The following is a 23,290-nucleotide window of genomic DNA, read 5'->3' on the forward strand; positions in this document are numbered from 1 at the left end:
TATTTTGATTCAATAGTAATTATCTATATTAAAAACCAAGCTAACTTATCTAGGCTTGTGAGTATGTTTCACTGGTAACTGGTACAACACTGCTATTAATCGCTTTATTGCTTTCTGTGTAGTATTTCTTATAAAAGACAGAATATAGTATAGACACAATTGTAATGATAGTGACTGAAATTATGCAAATTGATAAATATGTTAAATTTCTTCCAAGGTCAACTGGCTCGTTCTCAAGGAAAATGATGTTTTGTTTTTTTGGAGAGTTCTTTTCTATATTTTGGAGATGTATTTCAGAATGTGGCGAAAATTCGTTTTTACTTGTATATAGCTGATTGCATAAATAATCGGAATTCGATGAATGCACTATTAGTGCGGCATTTGAATTGGAATTATCATTGGGAAATTTAATGAATCCGCATTGGCAGATTCCATCTGTGTGTTTATTTTTAATGTTTGCAATACAAGTGTGGATGATAAAGTTTGGATTGGAAATTGAGTTAGAGGCTATATTACTTGGTGAATTTTTGTATTTGAAATTTAACCTAAATTCTCGATTAAATCTTGGTTCAATGGAGCCGTTAAAAACAAATCCTGTAACAAATTTGAATTTACCATTGCTATTTTCTTTCTTGTTTTGTTTGTTTATCGATATCAGCAATTGCTGCGTATTACATTCATAATCAGTGCTAACAGTAGAGTTCCATTCTTTAAAATTTAAAAGTCTGTATCTAAAACCTGCCGAGTATTCTCCAAATTGGGTATTTCCAGGATCAAACCTGGAATCCTGCCTACAGTTGGATGAAAGTAGTTCCCAAGTAAAGATTGAATAACATTCAGTGGTCCTATTAGAATTACTTTGATAAGTTTCATTGCTATCTTTGGAGCAAATAGACGACAATCCGCTATTGAATAACGAAAATTCTAGTTTTCCATTATTAATTTCAGCATTGTTTTGTAAGTATAATTTAGCAGAAATACTGAGCTCAAAAACGGACTTCGACGCAACGGCAAGAATTTGAGGATAATATTTTCTTGCAATTGGGAAGATTTCACTCTGAGGGGGGTAAAACCCAAAGTAGTCAGAGCCGATTTCTGGAGATAATGAAATGATATTGTGAGTTGCAAGTAAATAGTCATCCGCTTCCCCTGAAGCTTCATAGTCCATGTTGGGGTTTCTTGCTGCTGATGAGAAGCAATATTTGGAAGCATTTTCAAATTCATTCCTAGATTTTGTAAAGAATGTTGAATCAAATCCATTTTTGACTGAATTAATAAAAAACGGACCCTTCATATGCATCAATGTTCTAATAATACAAGTAGGAGATGAAATTAAGATTTCATACTTAAGTTCATTATATATGGCAGCAACATTTTCATCCAAATCTTTTTTTTTGCAACAATTCCAAGGTATAGTCCACAAATCACCAAATGTATGAAGATTAACTGCAGTAACAAAGTTTTTTACATTATTTACAAGGTCTCTAATGGCTCGTGTTTCTGGTTCAGAAAAAGGATGTTCCCCGGAATATTCTTGTGGGTCACATTTAGAAATCAAAGAATTTTCAAAGTTAAAATCATAATTACGATTGATATCAACTCCATCCTCATCCGATCTCCCAGAATTACACGTTTTCCTTTGATTCTTCCTAATTCCATAATTTCGTGTTCTTTCTATTGCTGCATATCCATCTGGATTCACAAATGGTACATACCAAACGTCAATATTAGAAAGCAAAAAGTAAGAAGCAGGGTCCTGTTTGTAAATTGCATCCTCCATGAGTTTAGTGATAAAGTATATTCCTGTTGTCAAGCCTGCAGGCTCTCTTGAATGATGCATCGATGTTAGTAAAAATGCAGGCTTTTTACCCATATCAATATTGGGGTATGAGTTTTCTGAATCAGAACCATCAATCTTACTAAAAAACCCAATCCTATAAGCCTCAATAGGTCTTCCTTCAAAACTCGTTCCTATTTTATGCTTCCTTATAAAATTTGTTCCAAATTGTGATTCCAAATTGTCCATAATTATCAACGCTTCGTTCAGTGTTGGAAAACTTCTTAATGAACCTCTATTCAAAGAATATAAAATTCTTCTAAGATCTTGGTTTTCAATACCATAATCCATATCAGGGACTCCCAATTCCAAATAATCATCAGGGATTGTTGAAATTTGTTCTCTTGCAAATTGTAACTTCCTCTCTGGTTTTTCCAGATATCCAAAAACTTTGTACATATATATTAAAAAAATTATGGTAAAAAGCCCGATTATATTTGATGACTTTCTTAACTTCTTCATTCTGTATCCTAACGTAGCAAATATATATTTCTAGATAATAACATCTTCTATTCTTATTTCTTTCAAAGATCTAAAAAACTTGACCTGTTTTAAAAATAATATTCTGGAAAATATACCTGCATTATTTGTTCTCTTGCAAAAATAACAATGTAGACTTATATTATTTTCAAATTATATTTTTTTCTTGATTCCAATCCCCTTTGCCCTTTGACCGTGTGGAATTTTTATATTTCTTACCGCTTATTATTTTACTCTGCCTTATGCGGCCTAGTAATTAATCGTTAATCATTTTATCCTGTAACTTTAAGTTAAAAAATTAACTTTTAAATTTGTATAAATCTTATTTAAATTTATTTTAAACCCAAGTCATTTTTGAATTAGATATTTATTTATTTTTGTAAAATCCTAATTACTATGTGGACGTTCCACCACCTAATGCAAATGCATGTATTCCGGTACATGCATTTGCAAATCTTTGTAATTCGTGCACGCATGCAATCATAATTGCAATGAGAAATTGATAAAAAATACGTAATGAGTAATTACTACTAATATTAATTAACTATAAACTGATTAAATTCATTTTTCTAGGGTAAATATTAGTTTAAATGCTAACAAAAGGGCATTGGCTTAATACGGGTGTATTTCTGCAACTGCTTTGGGGGCGGAGAAATATTAAGGTAATTTTGAAAATCAGTTATTGGTCTTGGAAACCAATCTTCTGCCATTATTGTGTAAATATTGTGTTTCATTTTTTTCTCAGTTTTATATATCCACGAAATAAGTTTCTTGATTACTATTCGTTTCGGGTATAGTATTTCTTTTTTCGTAATTTCAAGGGAATTTAGGTATCTATCACAGTCTTGATGAATTTGTATTGATTTTGATGGGGATATATGTTTTTTATAGTTGTTTTCACAAATTTCCTTAGGCCTAACTTTCAAAATTGGAGTGATAAAAAGCCCCATGAATGCTCCTATTGCTCCAAAAGGAATTCCAGCATGAAGAAACTCGAATAACTTCAATGCAACTTCAGACTCTACTGTAACGTTCAGCTCAAATGCAGTATGTATGATATCATGTATCTGAAAAAAAAGGCATTTAAATACGATTCGCTTAATTTAAAGCAAAAAAAAGCCCATTATTCATTAATTCTTACCTGTCTAAATCTAGTCAAAACATAAGCCAAATCCTCACTGTTTACATATCTCACAGGCACTCTATCTATTTCAAAGTTATAAGTTGTCAAAAATTCTCCGTACCTTTTTCCAAGTGAATCCTCTGGAAAATTCAGTAAATCTTCAATGGAATATTTTGAAGAGTCTATCAACGGCCTATTCTTTATTATTCTTCTACCTTCTGGTGTAGAATTCATCAAAATCTGTAACCTTCTCAAAGCTTTATTTGAAGTAAGCTCGGTAATGCATGCAACTGAGTTAGAATCTGTTGGGTTCCTAAGGCCTTCTATACAGCTTGTAACTGATAACAATACTTTTTCAAATTGTGTTATTGGGATATAATTTCTCCTAAATAACTCCCTGAAATCTCCTCCTTTTAAGCTTGAAACGTTTCTCTTAATTAAGAAATTGGTGAATTTGTTCATTTAAACTATATTAGCCTAATAATATAATAAATCTTCAGGTTTAATATTTCAATATTAACCCTTCAAAAGATGTGTAAAATTAATCATAACTATTATTTCGGATTGAAATATTTTTTTTGTGATATTTTTTTAATTTATAATTAATTTTCTTTATAACTTATATTATCCGCATTAATAATGTAATCGTTTACCGGGATTCATTATATTTGTAAAACCATCTAAATATTGGAAGACTAACGAGAATTCAAACAAATTTAAAACAATCTAGCACCTTAATTAGTTGGAATTTAGAATTTATATATTATTTATTTTATCTGTATATTGAAGAGAAAATATGGAAAAAAAGTTGGAACCATAATTAATTCGTCGCAATTTTTACCCTTATTTAACCACTTAAAAACTTAAGATGTAGCGTAGTGGAATTTTGTGAGGTAAAAGGTAGATTCATACTCTAATTTAGAAAATAATATATTTTAGAAGACTGTTCCTTTCCTTTCAGGTATAAGTGATTATTAATTAATCAATACTTTTTATACTCTATTTTTGTGGTGTGATGTAGAAAGTTTGCATTTTACCGCCTAAATGTGTGTTGTGTGTGGTAAATGGAATCAATGAAAATTACACATAATTAACGACTATTATTACTCAAATAACTAACTTAACGAAGATCACTAATTAAATTCTTTCAACAGGTTTTGGTTCATCCCTACATTTCTGGTTTTGAGTGAATTTGCATATTGAGTGAAAAAATTAAAGAATCAAATAATCTAACTGTATTAAAGTCAATAAGTTTTCAAATTAGTGATTATAACAATGTACTCTACTAAAAATAATATGAATTCAGGTTATGCTGACCCTCGAAGCTTGGTATTGACTCTACAGGAATTATCCACAGATTATCACAAGGAAGTTGCTGAAATGAACAATGTTCTATTCCAGGCCAAAGAAAGATACCAATCAACTCTTAACGAAAATAATGAAAGAATTCAAAGAGCCCAAGACAAGATGTCTGATGAGAATATCCAAATCCAAAGAGAGTTTGAAGAGCTTAGAAAAATGTACGAGAAGAATCTCCCTAGTTTAAATGAAGAAAAAATTATGATCCAGTCACAATACTACAAGGAAAAATCCAAGTTTGATTGTGATTTCCAGACTAAGGTCAATGAGACTACTAACAAACTTTCTGAAATTAACGTTAAACTAATGGCATCATCTAAGGAAGGCTTGCAGGAAATTGAAGATTTAAAAGCTCAGCTAGAGCGGGAAATTGCCGAGCTGAACTCTGAATATAGATCAAATCTAAGCAACATTGATGCCAACTACAAGAAAGAATTGAATGCAGTTAATCAACATATTCAAGACTTAACCAACTATGTTAATGAAACTACACTTAAACTTAATCAAAGGAGAGAACAATCGTCTAAAGATTATCATCTTTCCGTTGAAAAGCTTACTCAAGACAACAATGCTGCAGGCGAGGAATATAATGCTACATGTATCTCAATTTCTCAAAATATCCGTATGAGAACTCAAAATTATGAGAATTCTGCTGCAGGCATTAGAAATGCAATAGAAGGCGCTATAAATAACCAAAGGCGCCAAGTTGTGCATTCTCCATTTGCATGAATTTTCAAAGTATCTTTTTTAAGTAATTAGAATGGTAGGATTTTAAATAGTTTTTAACGATATATTTTTTTTCAATTGTTGGTCAAAACTGTCTTTTTAATTATCCCACTCCAGTCATTTCATGGGAGCTATCAATTTTTTTTGAGGACTGGGAGAATAAGAAAAAGTTAACAGACGTATTATTTGCTTAATAGTATACGTTTCAGTAATTTAATGGTAAATTATATAAATGATACTAAATCAATATTTTGGATAAAAATGTTCTTTGTAAGTATTTAGAATTGGAATCATGTTTCGGCATAATACAAGATTTTTTAGAATTTTGGTAATTACAATTATTAATATTTTACTATTATTAAAAGCTAAAGAAAATGAAAAAGTATGTGAAACTAGAGAAGAAGAATACAAAATTGGATTAAGACACCAAATTAGTTTCAATACTAAGAAAAGCCAAAAAAATAAGTATTTAAATGAAGAATATAATATAATTTCAAAAGACAATGATGCCTACTTATTGCTTTTTAAAATGATGGATCACGACAAACAGAGAATACTTTTGCTACTGTCTAAAGAAATTGATTCTGGAAATTTGGAGTCAAATAAAGATAAGGATAGTGAATCCGGAATAATCATCAAAAAGTACTCTCCAAGAACTTGGTCAAAACTTGATGTAAATAAGCTTAAAGAACTCTCACTGTTGGGTAAAAATAAGCAAGGAAATCAAACTATTTGGAAGAAAAGGTTAGGAAATGCTCAAAATAAGAAACTGAGGGAGCTTGAGTATAAAACACTTAATATCGATAACAATATCTTGAGAATTGATTATACTAACAGATTATTATTGGAAGGAGTACCCGATCTTAATTTACTTCCTTATGTTGAAAGTGAATATACAGCATCTAACGAATTAACCTTGTACAAGGAAAGAAGTTTAATAAAGATTACTGATGGAGTTCTAGGTTTAGACTATAACAATAGAATAAATAAACTGCATTCATCTTATCCAGATGATAAAATTAAAGGATTAATTAGGTATTTCAAATTCAACAAAGGGTCTTATGGAGAAGTCTGGAGAGGATTAGCATTTACTGAATATTTATCAGAACCATTTGGTAATTGTGGAACTGAGAAATCTATAGAAAATTATCACTTATATTGGAGAAGAGGAGAATTGGTCAATCACGAATTGAATTCCTTGATTTTAGATGCTTTAGATATGCTTAGAAAAGACTTCAATAAAGCCAAAATAGTTCCCAACATTCCCAGAAACTATTATAATCAAGGAGATGATGGGGATGTACTGGACATAGTTATGAAAAAGATGAGTCACAATTTTGAAGAATCTAAGATAATATATAGCGTAGTTAGAGAAGTATTCTTTGGCACAATTTTGTATTGTCTTCCAAATGTTTCCAGATTTTTACATATTTTTGAGGAAAATATCGAAGATCAAGAAACAATCAAGAATTCTAATGTAAAGTCCCATATATGGCTTGTTTATAGATACGAAGGTGTCAGCCTTGGAAACCTACTTTTTGATATTGATGATAATGGTTCACTTGTTCCCTCTGAGTTTTGGTGGAAAAGAGTTAAAGCAACGAAAGGTAAATCCAAAGGAGAAAACGTATTTAGGGAAATTCTTCATCAGATTCTTCAAGGGTTGAATAGCGCTCACAGTCTCGGAATAATACATAGAGATATTAAGCCTTCAAATATATTCATTTCTCAGGTTAAGAATGAGTCCGGACGGAAGTCTTTTTATGTTAGAGTTGGAGATTGGGGAAGTGCAATGATAAGTGATGATGACAATTTGAGTCAAGTGATTTTCGCTGAAAGCAGCTATAAGGAGATACAGGAGGCACTATATGGTAGGACTGGTCCAACATCGGGGGATGAAACTGAAGGTTTTCAACCTCCAGAAGTTCAATTTAAATCTTTTGGATCTGAGAATGGGGAGAATTCTAGAAAATTATGTTATGACGTTTGGAGCGTTGGAATTGTAATGCTTCAAATGCTTTGGGGGAATTTGCAAGTTTTTTCAGTGCTAGATGAAGATTCAGAATTTCAGCATATTTTGAAAAGAGTAATTTTCCACGTTAAACAACTGATTAATGAAGAAAACAACGCAGACGTAAATCATGATGAACTAGTTGCTGACTCAGTATATAGACTTAGTTTAATGAGACTATGCTTATTAGATATTCGAGAGGGAAATAGGGGATACTCTAATAAATTGGATGAATTAGTTTCGGGAATCATTGAAAAAGCTGTCGAAAAATCGATGAAAAACTCATTCCAGGATGTCATGGGTATCACAAAAAGATGTAGCGACGAGTACTTTAGCGATCTGATACGTAAATATGACCCATCAGAAGTTGGATTAGATTCTCCTGAAGCCCTGGACTTAATTAAGAAGCTACTTAAGCCGAAATATAAGGAAAGAATAAGCATTAAAGAGGCAATAACACATCCTTACTTTTCCTAGGAATTTTGGTTGCTACTTATTTATTCAACACTTTGTCTAACAATAGCTCTAACTTTCTTTTTATATTCATTAATGTTGTTTTTAAATTCTAGTGCAGCATCAATGTTTGCAGGTGAATCCAGGTTTGGTTCTCCTAGCATAGAAATGACAGAAACTAGAATGCTTTCAACTCCAAATATTGGACGCCATCTCTCATCAGGGCTTTCTTGCTCATTATATCTATCATGTCCAGGTGGATGAAGTATAGATATGCATACACTTCCATCAGGATATACATTGGGATGCCACATTTCCTGCTCAAAACACATCTTTGGAGGGCTATTTGGGAAATCTTCTGGAAATGTTAGCAATGCATTGAATATACCTCCTTCATATAAAGTATCCGGTGGCCCCTCAAAGCATACACGCCATCTTAGAAAGTTAGAGTCATCATCTAAACCCACAGAAAAACCAGAAGTATCATCTCTAATGAGCTCTGAAGATAGAAATAGTTATAGTAATTTGATAATTTTTATTCAGTACTAATATTTTGAATTAGAACGCTATTAAACACTTACCCATAAATTGCTTCTTTAGTAATTCCTGTGCAACATTCCTCATTTTCCCTTCTAAGCCTAAACCCAAAGAACACAATTCCTCAAGAAAACTGCAGTTATAACCGATCCTTTTTGATTTTTAAAATCGGAGGCAATTATCTACAATCACAAACTACCCTTAATCTTATCAGCTTGCATTGTAATTAATTTATAGAGCCTGGAAAGTTACCGCCAAATAATTAATTAATAGAAAAATGCGAGAATACAACAAATAGAAAATGATATTAGTGAAAGATTGAGATAAAGTAAAGAATTGAGCTAAATAAATTAGAGATAGAATTGTTTTTAGAATTTACTATCTTCAATAAGGTCCTATGTTTGATCTTGAGTTTTTGATTACATAGAATCACAATTTTTATTGTGTGCAAAGTTTAGAGGAAAATAATTTGTCGAGAAACATTAAGTTCTGTAAAATTATATCTACCTTTTCTTGTCTGTTTAAACATAAAATTTGTGAATTAAATAAACATTAAAATTGACGTTTCAATGTTTATCTAGATAATTACTAATCAATTGGCGCCAAATTGTTTGGCGGGAACATTCTGTTAAATTAAATTGTTGGAGCCAAAACAGGATAGTGTAATATTATTAAGGGGGGGGGGGAGAAAGAGGGGGGCGACTTGATATTGTAGAAAGTTTAGTGCGTGGGTTTAAATATTATTAGAAATAATATTTGATTAATTTTCATGAAATATACGTAAAAATAATTTCTTTAATAAAAATTTACTGGGGGAAAATCCAAAATAAAGAAATTCAATTTAGGCTTGCGAAACTGAAACGGGGGCAGACGACTGTGAATAAATAAATTGAATTAGTACTCCAAACAATTTATTAAACAAATAGATTCAATAGTAATTTTGGATCTAATTAAAATTCAGAAATAGAAATGGACTCCTTAATTGGAATAAAAGGCCCAGACTTTGTAGCATTGGCTTCAGACACTGTGGCATTTAGTAATGTATTTAGATTAAGTTTAAAGGATGATAAGATCATGGAGATTGACGAAAATAAGTTGATCGGTAAGTCATTGTCTGGTTTGTTTGTGTTTTCAAAATGTTTAAAATTCTTAAGGTGTTGGAGGAACTTTGGGGGATAGAATGCAATTTGGAGAATATATTAAGTGTAATTTAAATTTATACAGGCTCAGAAATGGAGTACAACTCAGTACTACAGCTACAGCTAACTTCACAAGAAATGAACTAGCAGAATTACTTAGATCAGATCCCCATAACGTGAATATTTTGATTGGCGGATATACTAAAGAGGAGGGGGCAAAGCTCTATTGGATGGACGAACTGGCATCCTTGGGAAATGTTAATAATGCTGCTCACGGATATGGTAAGTTTGGAGACTTTGCGCTTTCTTTCGTTTTCTCTTCTAATTGTTTTGCTTTTTCTCAAATTTAGGTGGACTCTTGGTAACTGGTATATTGGATAAATACTATAGGCCAAATATTACTCAAGAAGAAGCACTAGATATCTTAGTTAAGTGTTCAGAAGAACTTAAGACCAGATTTTTGCTATCTCAATATAGTCTGTTCGTCAAGATTGTGGATAGCCAGGGTTTAAAATTTCTTAAGATTGAAAATGGTACTGCGACACCTGTTATGAAGGAGTAGCTTTAATTTTTCTTGGAGTTAAAATTCCGTCAAATCCCCACATACATGCATACATGCATGCAAAAAAAATAATAATCCACACGCAGTCTAAGGGATTTATTGTTATATTTTATTTATTCTAGATAGAAAATGTTGACTATTATATTAGTTTCCTGGACTTAAAGAATTTTTTTATATAGAGGGTCTGTATGACATTGATTAGAATGATCGAAGCAATATTGAAAATAGAGAGAGCTGCAATTCTGTTTGAAGCTTTGCTTGTAGCATTCTGGATATTGTTTGCGAGGCTCTTCATTTGCTTGATATTTGCTTGATATTCCTTTAGAGCAATGTTGATATTCATTATAGCTGCATCTATTGGTTCGAAATCTGCCTTATTTGCGATGGATCCGGAGTCGTATGCTCCTGGACCCCATTTTAGAGCTATTGATGCCCAATTATCTTCTTGGGAAGTGTTAATAAAACAAAATCGGTGTATACCAGTTTTTATAGTAGTAAATGCAGCTTTTGGGTTTTTTTCCTCTGATGAAATTTTATTTAAAAAAAAAAATCAAGTTATTAAAAACTTTTTTTTTTGATATTGTACTTACTTGACTCAAAAAGAATGTGGCTATCGTCAATAATCTGAATATTTACTTGCTCACTTGCTACAACACTCAAAGTAATTAGTGTACTTTTTAATATTGACTCAGCTATTTAAAAAAAGAAAGCCCAATTTAGTTAACAAACTAGAGTACTTTTCAAATGCAAAAACTTACATAGACACTTAATTTCCTGAGGGCTTAGCTTTAACTTAAAATCCATACACTTTGTGTATTTTAAGCATGTCATTAAAAGTAATACTAGAAAGGGCAATGAACTCTTGTTCATTTTTAATAACTTTATTCACTTCAATCAAAATGTTTTGCCTGAAATGTACACTTTAACAAATTGATGAGATTCTAGAAGTTCCAATAAAATCTAAATCGGAAAATAAAAATATTGGAAAACAACAAAGTTCAACTTGTTTTAACCAATAATATTACCTTTATTAAACTCTTATTATTTAACACGTAATTTTGACATTTAGTTGGGCGGGTTGCATGACTGTGGGGGGATGCAATAATTATATGTCTGGAAATAAATAATTCAAATAGAATTAAAAAAAAAAAAAATATATATATATATTATAATAAATAAAAGTTAGGTGATAATAAGTTAATATAAGGCTGGGATATGGAGTTTCTAAGCCAGGCAAAGAATGAAGCAAAGCAGATTCTCTCTAAGCCGTACCAAACAATTTACCAGTGCCTAACACTAGGTAAGTTTTGTTTCAAAAAAAAAAAAATATTATCAAACTAAACTGACTAATTATATTTACTAAAATAAATTATCTTTAAAACAAAGCCTGTATTGTTCTATCAGCTCTTATGCTTTGGAGAGGCCTTATGGTTGCAACTAATAGTCAAAGTCCAGTAGTTGTAGTTTTAAGTGGGTCTATGGAGCCTGGATTCTATAGAGGCGACATATTATTTCTATATAATAGAAGGCCAATTACAATAGGTAAGAGTGAAATCTTAACCTTATTAGATTTGAAATATTGACGTGAAATTATAGGTGATATTGTTGTTTTTTCATTAGAAGGAAGAGATATTCCTATTGTACACAGAGTATTGTCTTATCATGAAGGGTAAGTTAAGAAATCACTATAATTTTCCTGAATATATAATTTAATATAAACTAACTATTGAATTACTATTATTTGTCATAATTAGACCAAAAGATGGTGAGATAAGTATTTTAACAAAGGGTGATAATAATGATGTTGACGATAGAGGATTATATAATGAAAATCAATTTTGGCTTAATAATAAACATATTATGGGTACAGCTGTTGGGATTATTCCGAAAGTTGGAATGATCACAATCTGGCTTAATGATTATCCCTGGCTTAAGTATGCTCTCGTTGGGATGATGGGGCTTACAGTTTTACTTGGAAAAGAATAGGATAATAGACTCCAATGTTACCTGCAATAGCATAGTGAAAGTATATTTGGTATTTTTGGGCTAATAACAAGATAGCAATTCTCAAGATTCTCCAAAGATTGAAGTCTTCTTCCTCTAGGAAGATTTGGAATTGGTATAGGAGTTTGATCATAAGTAAGAATTTGCATATCATAAGTTCTTGCAACTCTTTGATCTACTGAAAAGTTTGAGTTAAGAGTCTCACTGGATTCAGACTTTAATAAGGTAATTGGAATATTGAATTCCTGAATTGGCCTAATTTTTTCATTATGTGCAGTAAAAATTCCATCCTCCAAGAGAATGATATCATTTTTTGCATTATTATAATCACTAGTTTTGTCATCATTATTAGGGTAACTTATTTTTGGGTCTGATAATTTTTTACTAAATTGAACATCTAAGCCAGAATTTGAAGGTTTTCTTCTTCCAAGTAAACTTGAGAACCTTTTTGATATTCTGGAAGATCCCTTTTTTTCTAGTTTTTTAAGATCCATTTCAAATGAAACCTGTTTCTTAGAATTGTTCAAATTTTTGATTGATTCGTTGAAAGAGCTGAGATCTTGGTAAATAAAGGGAGAATTGGAACCAGCCGTAGAATTTGTCTGTCTAGATGAAGAAGTTTCAGATGCATTCGAGCTTTGAATTTCCAAATCATTAAGTAATCTATTAATAGATTTAACTTCCTTTTTTTCTCCACGTCCTTTACTACCTCTTTTGTTCATTAGATTAATCACACTTTGAGCTAAAATTCTTAGAGACGATGTTCTATGTCTATTTTTTGTCTTTTCAATAACTTGTTTACCTTTTAATTCATCGTTTAAAAATTGATCAATGCGAATAATTGGTTCATTTGGAGTAGAAAGTATTCTTTTTCTATCTTTTGGAGAATTCTTTATAGCAACATTAGTCTGAATTGCAGAAATTGGCTTATTTTTAACGAGCTCATTAACATTTTTATCACTGCTAACAGAATCCAGCTCTTTAATTGTTAATTCAATGTTGTTTTTTCCTGAGCCATTATCTAAAACCTCTATACTCTTTTTCTTGCCTACGAGTCTCTCAATATAATCATTTGATGCATTATAATCATTAAAACAAAGATCCTCAAAGTGACTATTCGAGGATTTTAAAGGCTCGTCACTTTGCTTAAAGGAGCTGGTTGGTTGAATAGAGTTATTGGATAAGTTAGTATTAACTCTTTTAATTTCCCTTGGTTTAATATTAACTGGGTTAACAATTACATTTTTACTAGCTTGCCCAATAAGAGGCTTAGATTTAAGTTTCTGAGCAATTTTATTCTTTGGTTCTTCAAAATGGCTTTTTGAATGATTAGAATTAGCATCTTCGTATTCAAGAATTGGATCAGACTCATTATCCAGGTCTAGCTTTTGATATATATAATGATCAGTATTCTGTTGTTTATCATACTCTAAATCCAAATCTTGACAGTAGTTTTTAAAAGATAAGGCTGCTCTTTGTAAATCGTTTTTTGTTGGGAGCTTTTCAAGTCTATTATCTAGAGAAGACTGAGAATCTGAAACTGTAATGGAATCTTCAACATCCAAACATAAGCTCAAAGTTCTGGACAATTGTCTTCCTTCCCTAATAAATCCTGGAATTACTAACGATTTCTGAATTCGAATAGGTGGTGGATACACACTAACGTCAGTAAGTGAAAAAGATTTATCAGGATTCCCCCTTCTTTTCCCAAAGCAAGAAGCCATTACCTTTCTTATTCAATTATTAATCTTTAGTTTTAATTTAACCAGGTTAAAAAAAAAAAGGAAAAGAGAGTAATATATTAAATATGAAAAAAGAAATTCATTACTCACACATATTACAATCCCTACTTTTTTTTCTGTTATTAGTGTTATCTTAATTTTTTTACATTTTTCAATATTTTACAAGTACCGAAGCTGCGCCACGTCCACGTCTCCCATGCATTTGAAAATTTTAAGGAATTTTAAAAAAAGTGATGGATATAAGAAAATAAGCAGGATTGATAAAATTTAAATATAAATAAATAATTAGAAAATCTATGGTAAAAATTTAAGGTCCTTTAAGTTGTTGAATGACAGAGAAGATTTCATCCCAATTTTCATCGGAGTATTTGTTATGGTTTGAAGTTGTATAGTAGTTTTTAGATCTGGAGAGTTTGTTAAGCTTTAAATTGTTAATTAGTCTATAATTTTCATTATAGCTGTGATCAAGGTTTTGATTTGATAAGGATGTGTTATAAGTTTTGTTTCTGATAATTTTGTTCTTTAAGTACGAAATTTCCTCTGAGAGTTTTTTGTTTTCAAGGTCTTTAAGCTTTAATTTCTGTTTGGAAGCATCCAGTTGATTCTTTAGAATGTTAATTTCATTTCTAAGTCTTGTGGCTGATACATTGCTTACAAAGTCTAGATTTCTTTCGTTATTAGTTTTAAATAGAATATCTTTCTTTTGTAAATTCTCTAAAATATAATTACTTTTAATAGGTGTATCTTCGTAATGGCTTTGGTTTTGGAAATTGCTTATAGATTGAATAAAAATATTGGAAATTCTTTCGGCATTAAGTTTTGGTTTTATGAGTCTAATATGATTTTGAGAGCTTGTTTGAGTTTCTGAATCTATTAAAAGGATGTTCTTCTTGCTCCACATAAACTCTTTTAAAGGCTGGAAGATTTTGTCAATGATTATAATAAATTCAAGTAAGTTTGGATGGCTTTCCCAGATTAGTGAGTCTCGGGAATAATTTTCTAAAAAATCAGAAAAATTTGATTCAAGAATAGATTCATTTTCAATATGATAGCCTGTATAATACAGTAGATCTTGTAAAAAGTCGCATAGAGTTTTTCTTTCAGATTCCAGTTTTTGAACTACATCATTTAAAAAGCAGTTTTTAGTATTAAATAATTCCTGCTGCTCTAAATGGTACTTTTCGTTCTCTGATACTTTCTCTAAAAGCTGTTTTAGTTGTTTTTCCATCTCAAATACTGATTGCTGGCTTTTTTTTAAGCTCTCAGATTCCTTTGCAAGAAGACTTTTTTGTTTAACAAGTTCAAGACTTACAGATGAAAACTGCTCATTTCTGAGATCCAACTGTCTTTGAATCTCAATATTTAAATCCTCAAGTCTTTGAATATAGTTGTTTTTTTCCACGAGCAGTTGTTCATAATCTATACTTTGCATTATTGTAGTCTCCTGCAAAATCTCGGGGAGAAGTTCGATTCTGTGTTCCATGGAGCTTCCAAGCTCATTGATAACCTTATTAGGCAAAATCTGAATTGAATCCAAAACTTCTAAATAGAGCTCTGTATTTGTATTTGTCCCTTTCTCCTCAAACCTTACATCCTCATCCTTATCTTTATTATTAATTCTTTCTTGTAGTTTCCCCAAATTTTCCTCCTCCATTACATCTTGTTCTGCGATTTCGCCCATCTTGCTCTTAGACATCTGCAGAATCTGTGACCTTAATACTGCAATTTCGTCCAAATATATTTTGACCTCCTCCTTGTGCACGTTTTTAATTATATCAGTAACTTGCAATAACTCTAAAGTTTTTGATTTTCTTGCCCTATAATAACCATCCAATTTACCATGTTCACCCATTCCTCTTAGTATCATCTTTTCACTATTATTATTAGTCTCAGGTTCTTCATCTTGATTTAATTCCTGTTCATCAAACAAATTTGTTCTTCTTAAAATGGAAGATAAGCTGTACTCGGGCTTTCTATTCGAGTGAACAATATGCCCTATTTCTGACCAAATCATTTTATTCTTATTATTATTCATCTCATCTTGGAAAAAACCCTCACTTGAAGTAGGTTCAAATTCAGAATAACCTGGATTTATCCCTTTCTCTAATTCTTTCTCTCCAATCATTTATTAAATTTCGTCCAGGTATTTCCTATCTTTCATTTCAGTATATCAATACAATTTATTATTTGCTATTTTCAAATTTCTACTTTTTCTTATATACATCGGTAGCTTAATTAGTTTATTCTTTCGCACATGCAAAAAAGCTCCCCACCAATCAATTTTTATTTCCAGCTTAGGCGGGAACACACGTACCGGTATTAACATTTAATAATATTTTTATTAGAAAAAAATGATAAAAGATCAAGTGCAACTTAATGGAAATAGTTAATATTAAGGCACAGTAAATTTTCTGTTTTCAAATTTAACACAATATTCTGTCAAATTTACTCACTACTTTCCCTGCCTATTTTTTTTTTTTTATTTTCTTATCCATTCATTATCCTTCTTGTCTTCAATAATCATTGAAGACTTGGCGCCTATAGTTGTTTTTGGAGAGCAAGGCCTGTTGCATCATTTTTAGAAGTCTGTTATTTCTTGTAAAAAGATGTGAAATAAATATTATTTAGTGGGGGTAATTTCCGATGATGGTTACGATTAGGAGCCTCTAAATTAAAAAAAAAATGTCAAAACTTCAATAACGGGTACCTGATTTAATATAATAGACTACAATAACATTAGAATACTAGCCTCGAATATAATTTAGGAAATTCTTTTATGGTAATTAGGTGCTGATCCGGAAATTTGCAGTGAAGAGAGGTGGAATTTTAAGTAATCATAGCTCTTAAACGTAGATGTTGAAGAGTACTAAGTTTTATAATTTAATCAGGGGGAATATCGTGATATCGTTTATATATAAATATTAATGTATAGTCTCCTATAGCGTCCCCCCATAGAAAAGGCTAGAAAAAGATAACAAGATATAATATATTATTTAAATAACACTCATTTCATTTTGTGATAGAAAATAATTTTCAGGATTTGGAATAATTTTACTGAATTTTTCTGTCCAATAATTTACTGGTATTGGTAAATTTTTTCCTCATTAAGCAGATATAACTTAAAATTTTCCAACATTAAAACCTCTGAAATAGAGATAACTCCAAGTATTCATCAAAAATGAAATATTTATATCTGGTTATTTTCTGTTTATTTACCCTGTATTTTTCACTAACTCATCCAGTCAGCTATGGTTTCAGTTTCCATCGTGCTATTACCACAGTTTCTCTATTAAAGCTTAAGACTCTCCCCAGACCTTCTCAAGTTTCTAAACCTCTCTCAGGTACTGGAAATAATGGTGATAAGAAATCAGTTACTGGTAGAGTTGGATCTAAACCTCCGCAAGGAACAGGCACTTCAAGGTCCAGTACTTCATTATTATCTGGAACTAGAGGATCTTCAGTAGGAAGCTCTGCTACAAAACCTGGAGGAGCATCATCTCCAAATGTATCCACACCGACAAATCCGGAAGGATCAGAAGATTCTTCTCAAAATACAACCACATCTCCCAAAACAGAAGGAACGCCATCTCCAAGTTTATTATCGAAACCGGGGTCAGGATCATCTTCAACTAAAACCACTCCTCAAAAAACTCCTTTATCTTCTAGAGTCGGGTCATCTACACCTGGCTCCGCGCCAAAAACTGTACCAAGGCCCTCAGGACTTGGAACATCATCAACAAGACCTTCAGGACTTGGAACATCATCAACAAGACCTTCAGGACTTGGAACATCATCAACAAGACCTTCAGGACCTGGAACAGCACCAAAACCTTCAGCGCCTGGAGTAACGCAAAAGCCATTAGGACCTGGAACATCAACAAAACCTTCCGGGCCCAGAACACCATCAAAACCATTGGGACCTGGGTCAACTTTGAAGCCGTTAGAAACCGGATTAACACCAAACCCTTCAGGGCTTGGAGTAACGAAAAAGCCATTAGGACCTGGAACAGCACCAAAACCAACAGGACCTAAAACATTAACAAGATCTTCAGGATCTGGAACAACACCAAAACCAGGATCTACATCAACACCAAGGAGGTCCTTAGCAACTGGATTAGCACTAAGTTCGTCGGGACTTGGAACACTAACAAGACCTTCCGGGCCTGGAGCAATTCCAAAATCCTCACCAACTAAGTCAACTAAGCCGCCAAAGCCTTCGGATCTTAGCAAAGGTCCTCTTTCTAAAACTAAATCCATGGTCTCTTCTTCTGCTCGTATAGTAACAAGTGTGAAATCCAGAACTCGTTCGAGATCTAGAAGTAGATCCAGGAGTAGGGAAAGACGTAAGGACGAACATCGTCATGTTGGCTCTGCAGATCCAGGCTGTACTGGTGAAACTGAAGGTAAAGGAGGCTCTTGTGAAGGCCATTCATCTGGGGGCGCATCTGGAGGTTCTTCTGATATTGGGAGAACTGGAGGCTCCAGCGAGTCGGGAGGAGCTTCTGGATGTAGCGGAAGTGTTGGAGGTGGTGGTGGTGGTGGTAGTGGAGGTGTCGGGGGTAGTGATGGCAGCGGAGGAGACAGAGACAAACACTCCAGGAAAGTGAGATACGGAATATCTCCCGAAACTGATTCTGACTCCGATTCCGATTCTGATTCTGAGTCAGATTCTGAAATCTTCAATGCAGTTGAAGAGGCCAATGTACTTTCCATTTCAAAGATGTGTAGAGATGTCATCAGTTCCCTTACTAGTCCAAGCGCTTCCCTAACTTTTGAAAAGCTCAAAAGCTCTGGATTATTGCAAGTTCAAGGTTATCTTGACAGATGGAATAAAATTTTGCTAATGTTGGAAGAAAAGTTGAAATCATTAATTAGGAAATTTTCATCCTTTGACTGCAGTAATTCGGAAGTTAGAGAAAGTCATAAAATGAACAAAATATGTAAAAAATTGGAGGAAAAAATTAATGATTTGGAAACTTCCATTTATTTAACTAAAAAGAAAATCAAAAAATTAAAGAAATGCTTAGAAAAAATTGAAAGAGTTGAGAGTGAAGAGGAGGCACATCATAAATCCAAGAAACGACATAAGACTAAGAGATCAAGGTCTGATTTGGGATTCAAACATGAAGATTCTAAATCTGATACAGAAGGCTCCGACACTGAGAAGCCATATTCGGGAGAAAAATTCCCTCAAAGACGTTCTAGAAGGGGAAGAGGAGGAACAACTGTAACCTCATTTGATGAATCATTGCTTGGAGCTGTTGGAGGTCAGCGTAGAGAGCAACCTCCACTTCAGTCCGAAAGTTCAGGCTCCACTTCTAGTCTTGATTCTACAACAAGTTCCAGCTCGTCAGGATCTTGTTCGGTACCTATGTTTAATGGCAAACCAATTAGCCCTGAGATTCTTCAATTCGAGATAGAAATATCTCAAAAATATTGTGCTACACTCTTAGAAACGCTTAGAAATGGTGATGACATAGAATCAGTCAATGCCGTCGAGCAATTTAGGTCGACATACTTGGCTATGAAATCTATAGTAGCAGAGACACCAGATAAGATAGAAAGAGTACAACAGATAGTACAGGGCTTTCCTCCACCTGAAAAATGTGATCAAAAATCTAAGAGAGAACTCCAGAGTTTTCAAGCACGCATTCAAAGTTTGAATTTTAGAGCTGAAGTTTTCGAGAAAAAACTTAGTGTTTTAGAAAACTGCATTTTGTCTGTTTTGGATATTATTACTGAAAATGAACTTGGCTTCCTATTACCCTACTTGCAAACTATTTTGGAAAGTGGAGTTGAATCCAAAGAAGAAAGTGAAACAGACACTCAGGAGGGTTTATTTGAATTTGATTCCGAGGACTTTGGGGATGAAACAGATAATGGCTTACGTAAGGATGATGGGAATGGGGAATCCAAAACTGACCGAACAGAGTAAGACGTAATAATGGTAAAGAATTCGAATGAAAAAGGTTTTAACTTTGCTTGTTACGAATATTTCAAAGTCTTCATCTAATTTTGATACATAGTTAAGTATTGCAAACAAGTTAGTAAATACCGGATGAAAGAACTTATTCACATTGTGCAAAGATTGATCTAATTTATTATGAATTGGGGGCTCAGAGTTTGTGTGTGTGTGTGTGAATAAACAATGTTACTTTTTATATTGAATTATTCACATGCAAGTAATTTTGTATAATAAAGTTGGGGGAGGTTATGATTTTCGGCGCCACGTATACATATGTATAATAGAAGAATTAAATTAAGATAATCAAGTAATAGTTGGTTGCGTTGTTTGTGAAAATTTCCGAGATTTGCAATGTTACTTAATTTTTTCTGAATCGGTAGCATTGATTGCTAATGAAATGATGGGATTTTTTGATATGATGGAAGAGTGACAATATTCCTCATTATGTGCAGCTTGGTAAATTCAGACTTTCCATTGAGTACTCCAAATGACCATTTATGTTTAACAAATTGACTATTGATTTAAAGATACAGGTTTTAGGAAGAAAAGAAGTTGAGGTTTTAATATGTTTATTGGCTGAAATGTGAATTTACGAACGCTAGAATTTTACTAAAGTTTGACGAATTCTCGATTAAAACATAATTAATAACTAAATTTTCTTTTTTGATGGTAATTTTGGTTAATTAAAATGAGAACTCGTGAACTAATTATGGAAATAATCGTTAATTTCAGTTTTTGATTTCAATGTAATGGCATTACTGATTTGAATACCCATGGCGCCAATAATCTGGATGACTACGTTCTGAAATTTGATTAGAATTTCAGTTGTTTGATGGGTTATTATTTGGATATGGTAGGTTTTTTAAGAACTTACCAGTAATGATGTGTAAATAACACGGTTAACCTTTGTGCACGATTGGTCTGGAGACCAGTTAATTAACAAATTATTGTTTTGCATATTAAATAAATACAAGGATGGCACTGTTAAAATTGAAGTGAAATCTTTAAATTTCTGCCTAATAGGTATTACATTGATTGTCTTTGATGTAATGACCTAGATAGTAAAAAGAAGAGTTATTAATGGGTAACATGATTCTTTAAATTCAAGACTTACTATTTTAATACAAGTTAATTGATTTTCCATAAATAAGTCTATGGCGTCGTGGGAGCTGGATGATAACGTCAATGAATTAATCTTGAAGATAATTTCCTTGAATTGATAAGGATATCTCGTAGATTGGTAAGTACTTGACTTGGCATCGCACGAAATAGAGGAATAATTGAATACTTTTGAAATTTTTGTGCTTTTTTCTAAATTTTTTTGAATCATTTTGAAATCTAATTCGCTGGATTCGTTGATTTCTGCTTCCTTAACCATAGTGTTTGGAATGCAAGTAATTAAGCTGAGTATATCTTCGTAGGCTTGTCTAAATAATTCAAATGTAATAATTTGGCTATAGTCAACTTTTTTAGGTAAATATTTAATTAAAAGACTAAAATTAATTATTTTATTTTATTTGGGATTTGACGATTAAGTTGTACGTTACCTTAAATGCTTTGAAAAATATGACCCGCTTATTAATATTATTCTAAACTCATCTTTGTAGTTGCTAATTAAGTCATCAGATCTCAAAAACTGACAAATATTTTCAAAGAGTTTACTTGTTGAAACAACTCCAAAAGACTCTCTTTCTGATACCAATACTTGATCCATTGGTATTTCTATTTTTTGTTCTATTTCACATTTTGAAAGCAATAATTTTTTTCCATCTGATCCACTCTCTTGGAGTTTATTGCCTAAATCAAATTTATGTTCTTGTACTCTCATGATTATTGTAGTCATTTTATTAACTTTTTTTAAATTTACTCCTTCATTGAGGAATTCCATCAACTTCTCTTCCAACAGACTACTGCCTACAAATACAAACTCACTCATTTTGATACCTTATTAATTAATTCTGGATTTCTAACTTATTAGATTCATTAGCATTTAATTTATTAATTCTTTTTATGATTTAATTTTTAAAAGCATAATGCCTAATGTTGCATGCATTCTTATTTCTTTACATTAATTTAGGCGGGGAGACCTATATTATAGGGGGGGAGAGCAAAGTGGAAATAATAAAAGTAAATACTTATGGAATATGAGATTTCTAATTTATTAATATGAATAATGAATCATTTGGTGGTATCAATATAAGAAGATATTAAGATTGACGATTTATATGTTTTTTAACCAGATAATAATATCCCTACAAAATGGAATTTGTTAGTTAAAAAAAAAATACGTGTGCATGTGAATTCTTTCCAAGTTGTATGTGGGGTAGTAGTGAATAAAATAACTCATTACCAATTTATTGTATTTTTAAAAGTTATTTTTATTTTTTAATTAGTCGATTTTTTGTTTCAGTTAATGTTGGATAATTATCAGTGAAACACTGCGTATAACACTTAATTAAATCATGATCTTTATTTAAACTAGTTAGAAGATCTTTCGGTTTCTATTTGTATTAAAATGATTTACGTAATAGAAAATAAGATTCGTGATTTTTATTCAAGGCAGAAATAAAATTAAATACACTTATATATAAATATATTTTACCCTGTGAATTTTAGCTTACCTTAAATAGATTTTCAAATTTATTGAAGCAAAGCTGTTGGCAATTCATCACATTTTCATTAATAATATTTAACTCTTCATTAACCTTATTTTGGAAAGTTTCAAGAGGATCTTGGCATTTCTGTATTATAATTTGAAAGCAAACATGGGAAGAATAGTTTATTTGTAAATATGAAATTTTTATTAAATAATCTTATTAATATTACTAATATTAATTTATTTAACAAACCTTTAAACAATCTTGAATATTTTCTATTGATTTTCTCTTGTCCGAATTTTTGATGTACTTTGAAATACAGTTGGAAGAACATTCAAAAGCTTTTTTCTGATCATTCAAAGTAGAAAATGTAATCTAAAAATGTTTATCAAGTTTATAAGAAATAATCATAATTTATTGATATTAATTATTAATAAGATTTTAAATTAAATATATTGAAAACTAGTTTTTGAAGGTGGAAAACATACATCATCAACTTGGTCTTCGAATTTTTTCCTAAAATCTCCAATATATTCATCAATTTTATTAACCAAGTCAACTGTGATATTTGACATTTTTAAAATTTTACTTTTTTGACTATTATTGTCAAAATTACTCTTATATAGTTGGCCGGGTGGAAATAAAAATTGATGAGGGGGGAGAGGGAAATGGCGGAGTAGTTTTTTTTATTGGTAATAAGTTATGACTCCAGCAAAAAACTCTATACTTTTGATCAAAACTTATTTAGTATTAAA

At 31.6% G+C, this 23,290-nt stretch overlaps 13 protein-coding genes across 13 annotated transcripts; 5 read left to right on the forward strand and 8 right to left on the reverse strand.

The window, feature by feature from the left end:
* Window positions 1-49: 49 nt before the first annotated feature.
* On the reverse strand, window positions 50-2,299 carry ELE39_003306 (carboxypeptidase secreted; the record flags this gene model as incomplete). The annotated part of the gene is made up of 1 exon (XM_067346292.1): window positions 50-2,299. One exon carries the CDS (start codon window positions 2,297-2,299, stop codon window positions 50-52), a length of 2,250 nt encoding a protein of 749 aa, XP_067199886.1.
* A 611-nt stretch (window positions 2,300-2,910) lies between these two features.
* Window positions 2,911-3,902, reverse strand: ELE39_003307 (Ubiquinone biosynthesis COQ4; the record flags this gene model as incomplete). The annotated part of the gene is made up of 2 exons (XM_067346293.1): window positions 2,911-3,384; window positions 3,459-3,902. 2 exons carry the CDS (start codon window positions 3,900-3,902, stop codon window positions 2,911-2,913), a joined length of 918 nt encoding a protein of 305 aa, XP_067199887.1.
* Window positions 3,903-4,715: 813 nt separating this feature from the next.
* ELE39_003308 (uncharacterized protein) lies at window positions 4,716-5,528 on the forward strand (the record flags this gene model as incomplete). Its single annotated transcript, XM_067346294.1, has 1 exon — window positions 4,716-5,528. The coding sequence occupies one exon, from the start codon at window positions 4,716-4,718 to the stop codon at window positions 5,526-5,528; it is 813 nt and encodes a 270-aa protein (XP_067199888.1).
* Window positions 5,529-5,817: 289 nt separating this feature from the next.
* Window positions 5,818-8,013, forward strand: ELE39_003309 (kinase; the record flags this gene model as incomplete). Its single annotated transcript, XM_067346295.1, has 1 exon — window positions 5,818-8,013. The coding sequence occupies one exon, from the start codon at window positions 5,818-5,820 to the stop codon at window positions 8,011-8,013; it is 2,196 nt and encodes a 731-aa protein (XP_067199889.1).
* Window positions 8,014-8,033: 20 nt separating this feature from the next.
* Window positions 8,034-8,613, reverse strand: ELE39_003311 (ubiquitin conjugating enzyme; the record flags this gene model as incomplete). Its single annotated transcript, XM_067346297.1, has 2 exons — window positions 8,034-8,488; window positions 8,571-8,613. The coding sequence occupies 2 exons, from the start codon at window positions 8,611-8,613 to the stop codon at window positions 8,034-8,036; spliced, it is 498 nt and encodes a 165-aa protein (XP_067199891.1).
* Window positions 8,614-9,495: 882 nt separating this feature from the next.
* On the forward strand, window positions 9,496-10,227 carry ELE39_003312 (proteasome subunit beta type 2; the record flags this gene model as incomplete). Its single annotated transcript, XM_067346298.1, has 3 exons — window positions 9,496-9,628; window positions 9,681-9,947; window positions 10,016-10,227. 3 exons carry the CDS (start codon window positions 9,496-9,498, stop codon window positions 10,225-10,227), a joined length of 612 nt encoding a protein of 203 aa, XP_067199892.1.
* Window positions 10,228-10,366: 139 nt separating this feature from the next.
* ELE39_003313 (emp24 gp25L p24 family) lies at window positions 10,367-11,097 on the reverse strand (the record flags this gene model as incomplete). The annotated part of the gene is made up of 3 exons (XM_067346299.1): window positions 10,367-10,749; window positions 10,818-10,919; window positions 10,986-11,097. 3 exons carry the CDS (start codon window positions 11,095-11,097, stop codon window positions 10,367-10,369), a joined length of 597 nt encoding a protein of 198 aa, XP_067199893.1.
* Window positions 11,098-11,442: 345 nt separating this feature from the next.
* On the forward strand, window positions 11,443-12,213 carry ELE39_003314 (signal peptidase complex catalytic subunit SEC11A-like; the record flags this gene model as incomplete). Its single annotated transcript, XM_067346300.1, has 4 exons — window positions 11,443-11,527; window positions 11,614-11,769; window positions 11,824-11,896; window positions 11,982-12,213. The coding sequence occupies 4 exons, from the start codon at window positions 11,443-11,445 to the stop codon at window positions 12,211-12,213; spliced, it is 546 nt and encodes a 181-aa protein (XP_067199894.1).
* A 17-nt stretch (window positions 12,214-12,230) lies between these two features.
* ELE39_003315 (uncharacterized protein) lies at window positions 12,231-13,955 on the reverse strand (the record flags this gene model as incomplete). Its single annotated transcript, XM_067346301.1, has 1 exon — window positions 12,231-13,955. One exon carries the CDS (start codon window positions 13,953-13,955, stop codon window positions 12,231-12,233), a length of 1,725 nt encoding a protein of 574 aa, XP_067199895.1.
* Window positions 13,956-14,280: 325 nt separating this feature from the next.
* On the reverse strand, window positions 14,281-16,098 carry ELE39_003316 (uncharacterized protein; the record flags this gene model as incomplete). Its single annotated transcript, XM_067346302.1, has 1 exon — window positions 14,281-16,098. The coding sequence occupies one exon, from the start codon at window positions 16,096-16,098 to the stop codon at window positions 14,281-14,283; it is 1,818 nt and encodes a 605-aa protein (XP_067199896.1).
* Window positions 16,099-17,151: 1,053 nt separating this feature from the next.
* ELE39_003317 (mucin) lies at window positions 17,152-19,908 on the forward strand (the record flags this gene model as incomplete). The annotated part of the gene is made up of 1 exon (XM_067346303.1): window positions 17,152-19,908. One exon carries the CDS (start codon window positions 17,152-17,154, stop codon window positions 19,906-19,908), a length of 2,757 nt encoding a protein of 918 aa, XP_067199897.1.
* Window positions 19,909-20,641: 733 nt separating this feature from the next.
* ELE39_003318 (uncharacterized protein) lies at window positions 20,642-21,874 on the reverse strand (the record flags this gene model as incomplete). Its single annotated transcript, XM_067346304.1, has 4 exons — window positions 20,642-20,740; window positions 20,813-20,992; window positions 21,053-21,431; window positions 21,486-21,874. The coding sequence occupies 4 exons, from the start codon at window positions 21,872-21,874 to the stop codon at window positions 20,642-20,644; spliced, it is 1,047 nt and encodes a 348-aa protein (XP_067199898.1).
* A 442-nt stretch (window positions 21,875-22,316) lies between these two features.
* Window positions 22,317-23,110, reverse strand: ELE39_003319 (YOU2 family C2C2 zinc finger; the record flags this gene model as incomplete). Its single annotated transcript, XM_067346305.1, has 4 exons — window positions 22,317-22,439; window positions 22,560-22,679; window positions 22,788-22,910; window positions 23,024-23,110. 4 exons carry the CDS (start codon window positions 23,108-23,110, stop codon window positions 22,317-22,319), a joined length of 453 nt encoding a protein of 150 aa, XP_067199899.1.
* Between the last annotated feature and the right edge of the window lie 180 nt (window positions 23,111-23,290).

Source organism: Cryptosporidium sp. chipmunk genotype I (genome assembly GCF_004936735.1).
Source record: "Cryptosporidium sp. chipmunk genotype I strain 37763 chromosome Unknown contig_50, whole genome shotgun sequence".
NCBI lineage: Eukaryota > Apicomplexa > Conoidasida > Eucoccidiorida > Cryptosporidiidae > Cryptosporidium > Cryptosporidium sp. chipmunk genotype I.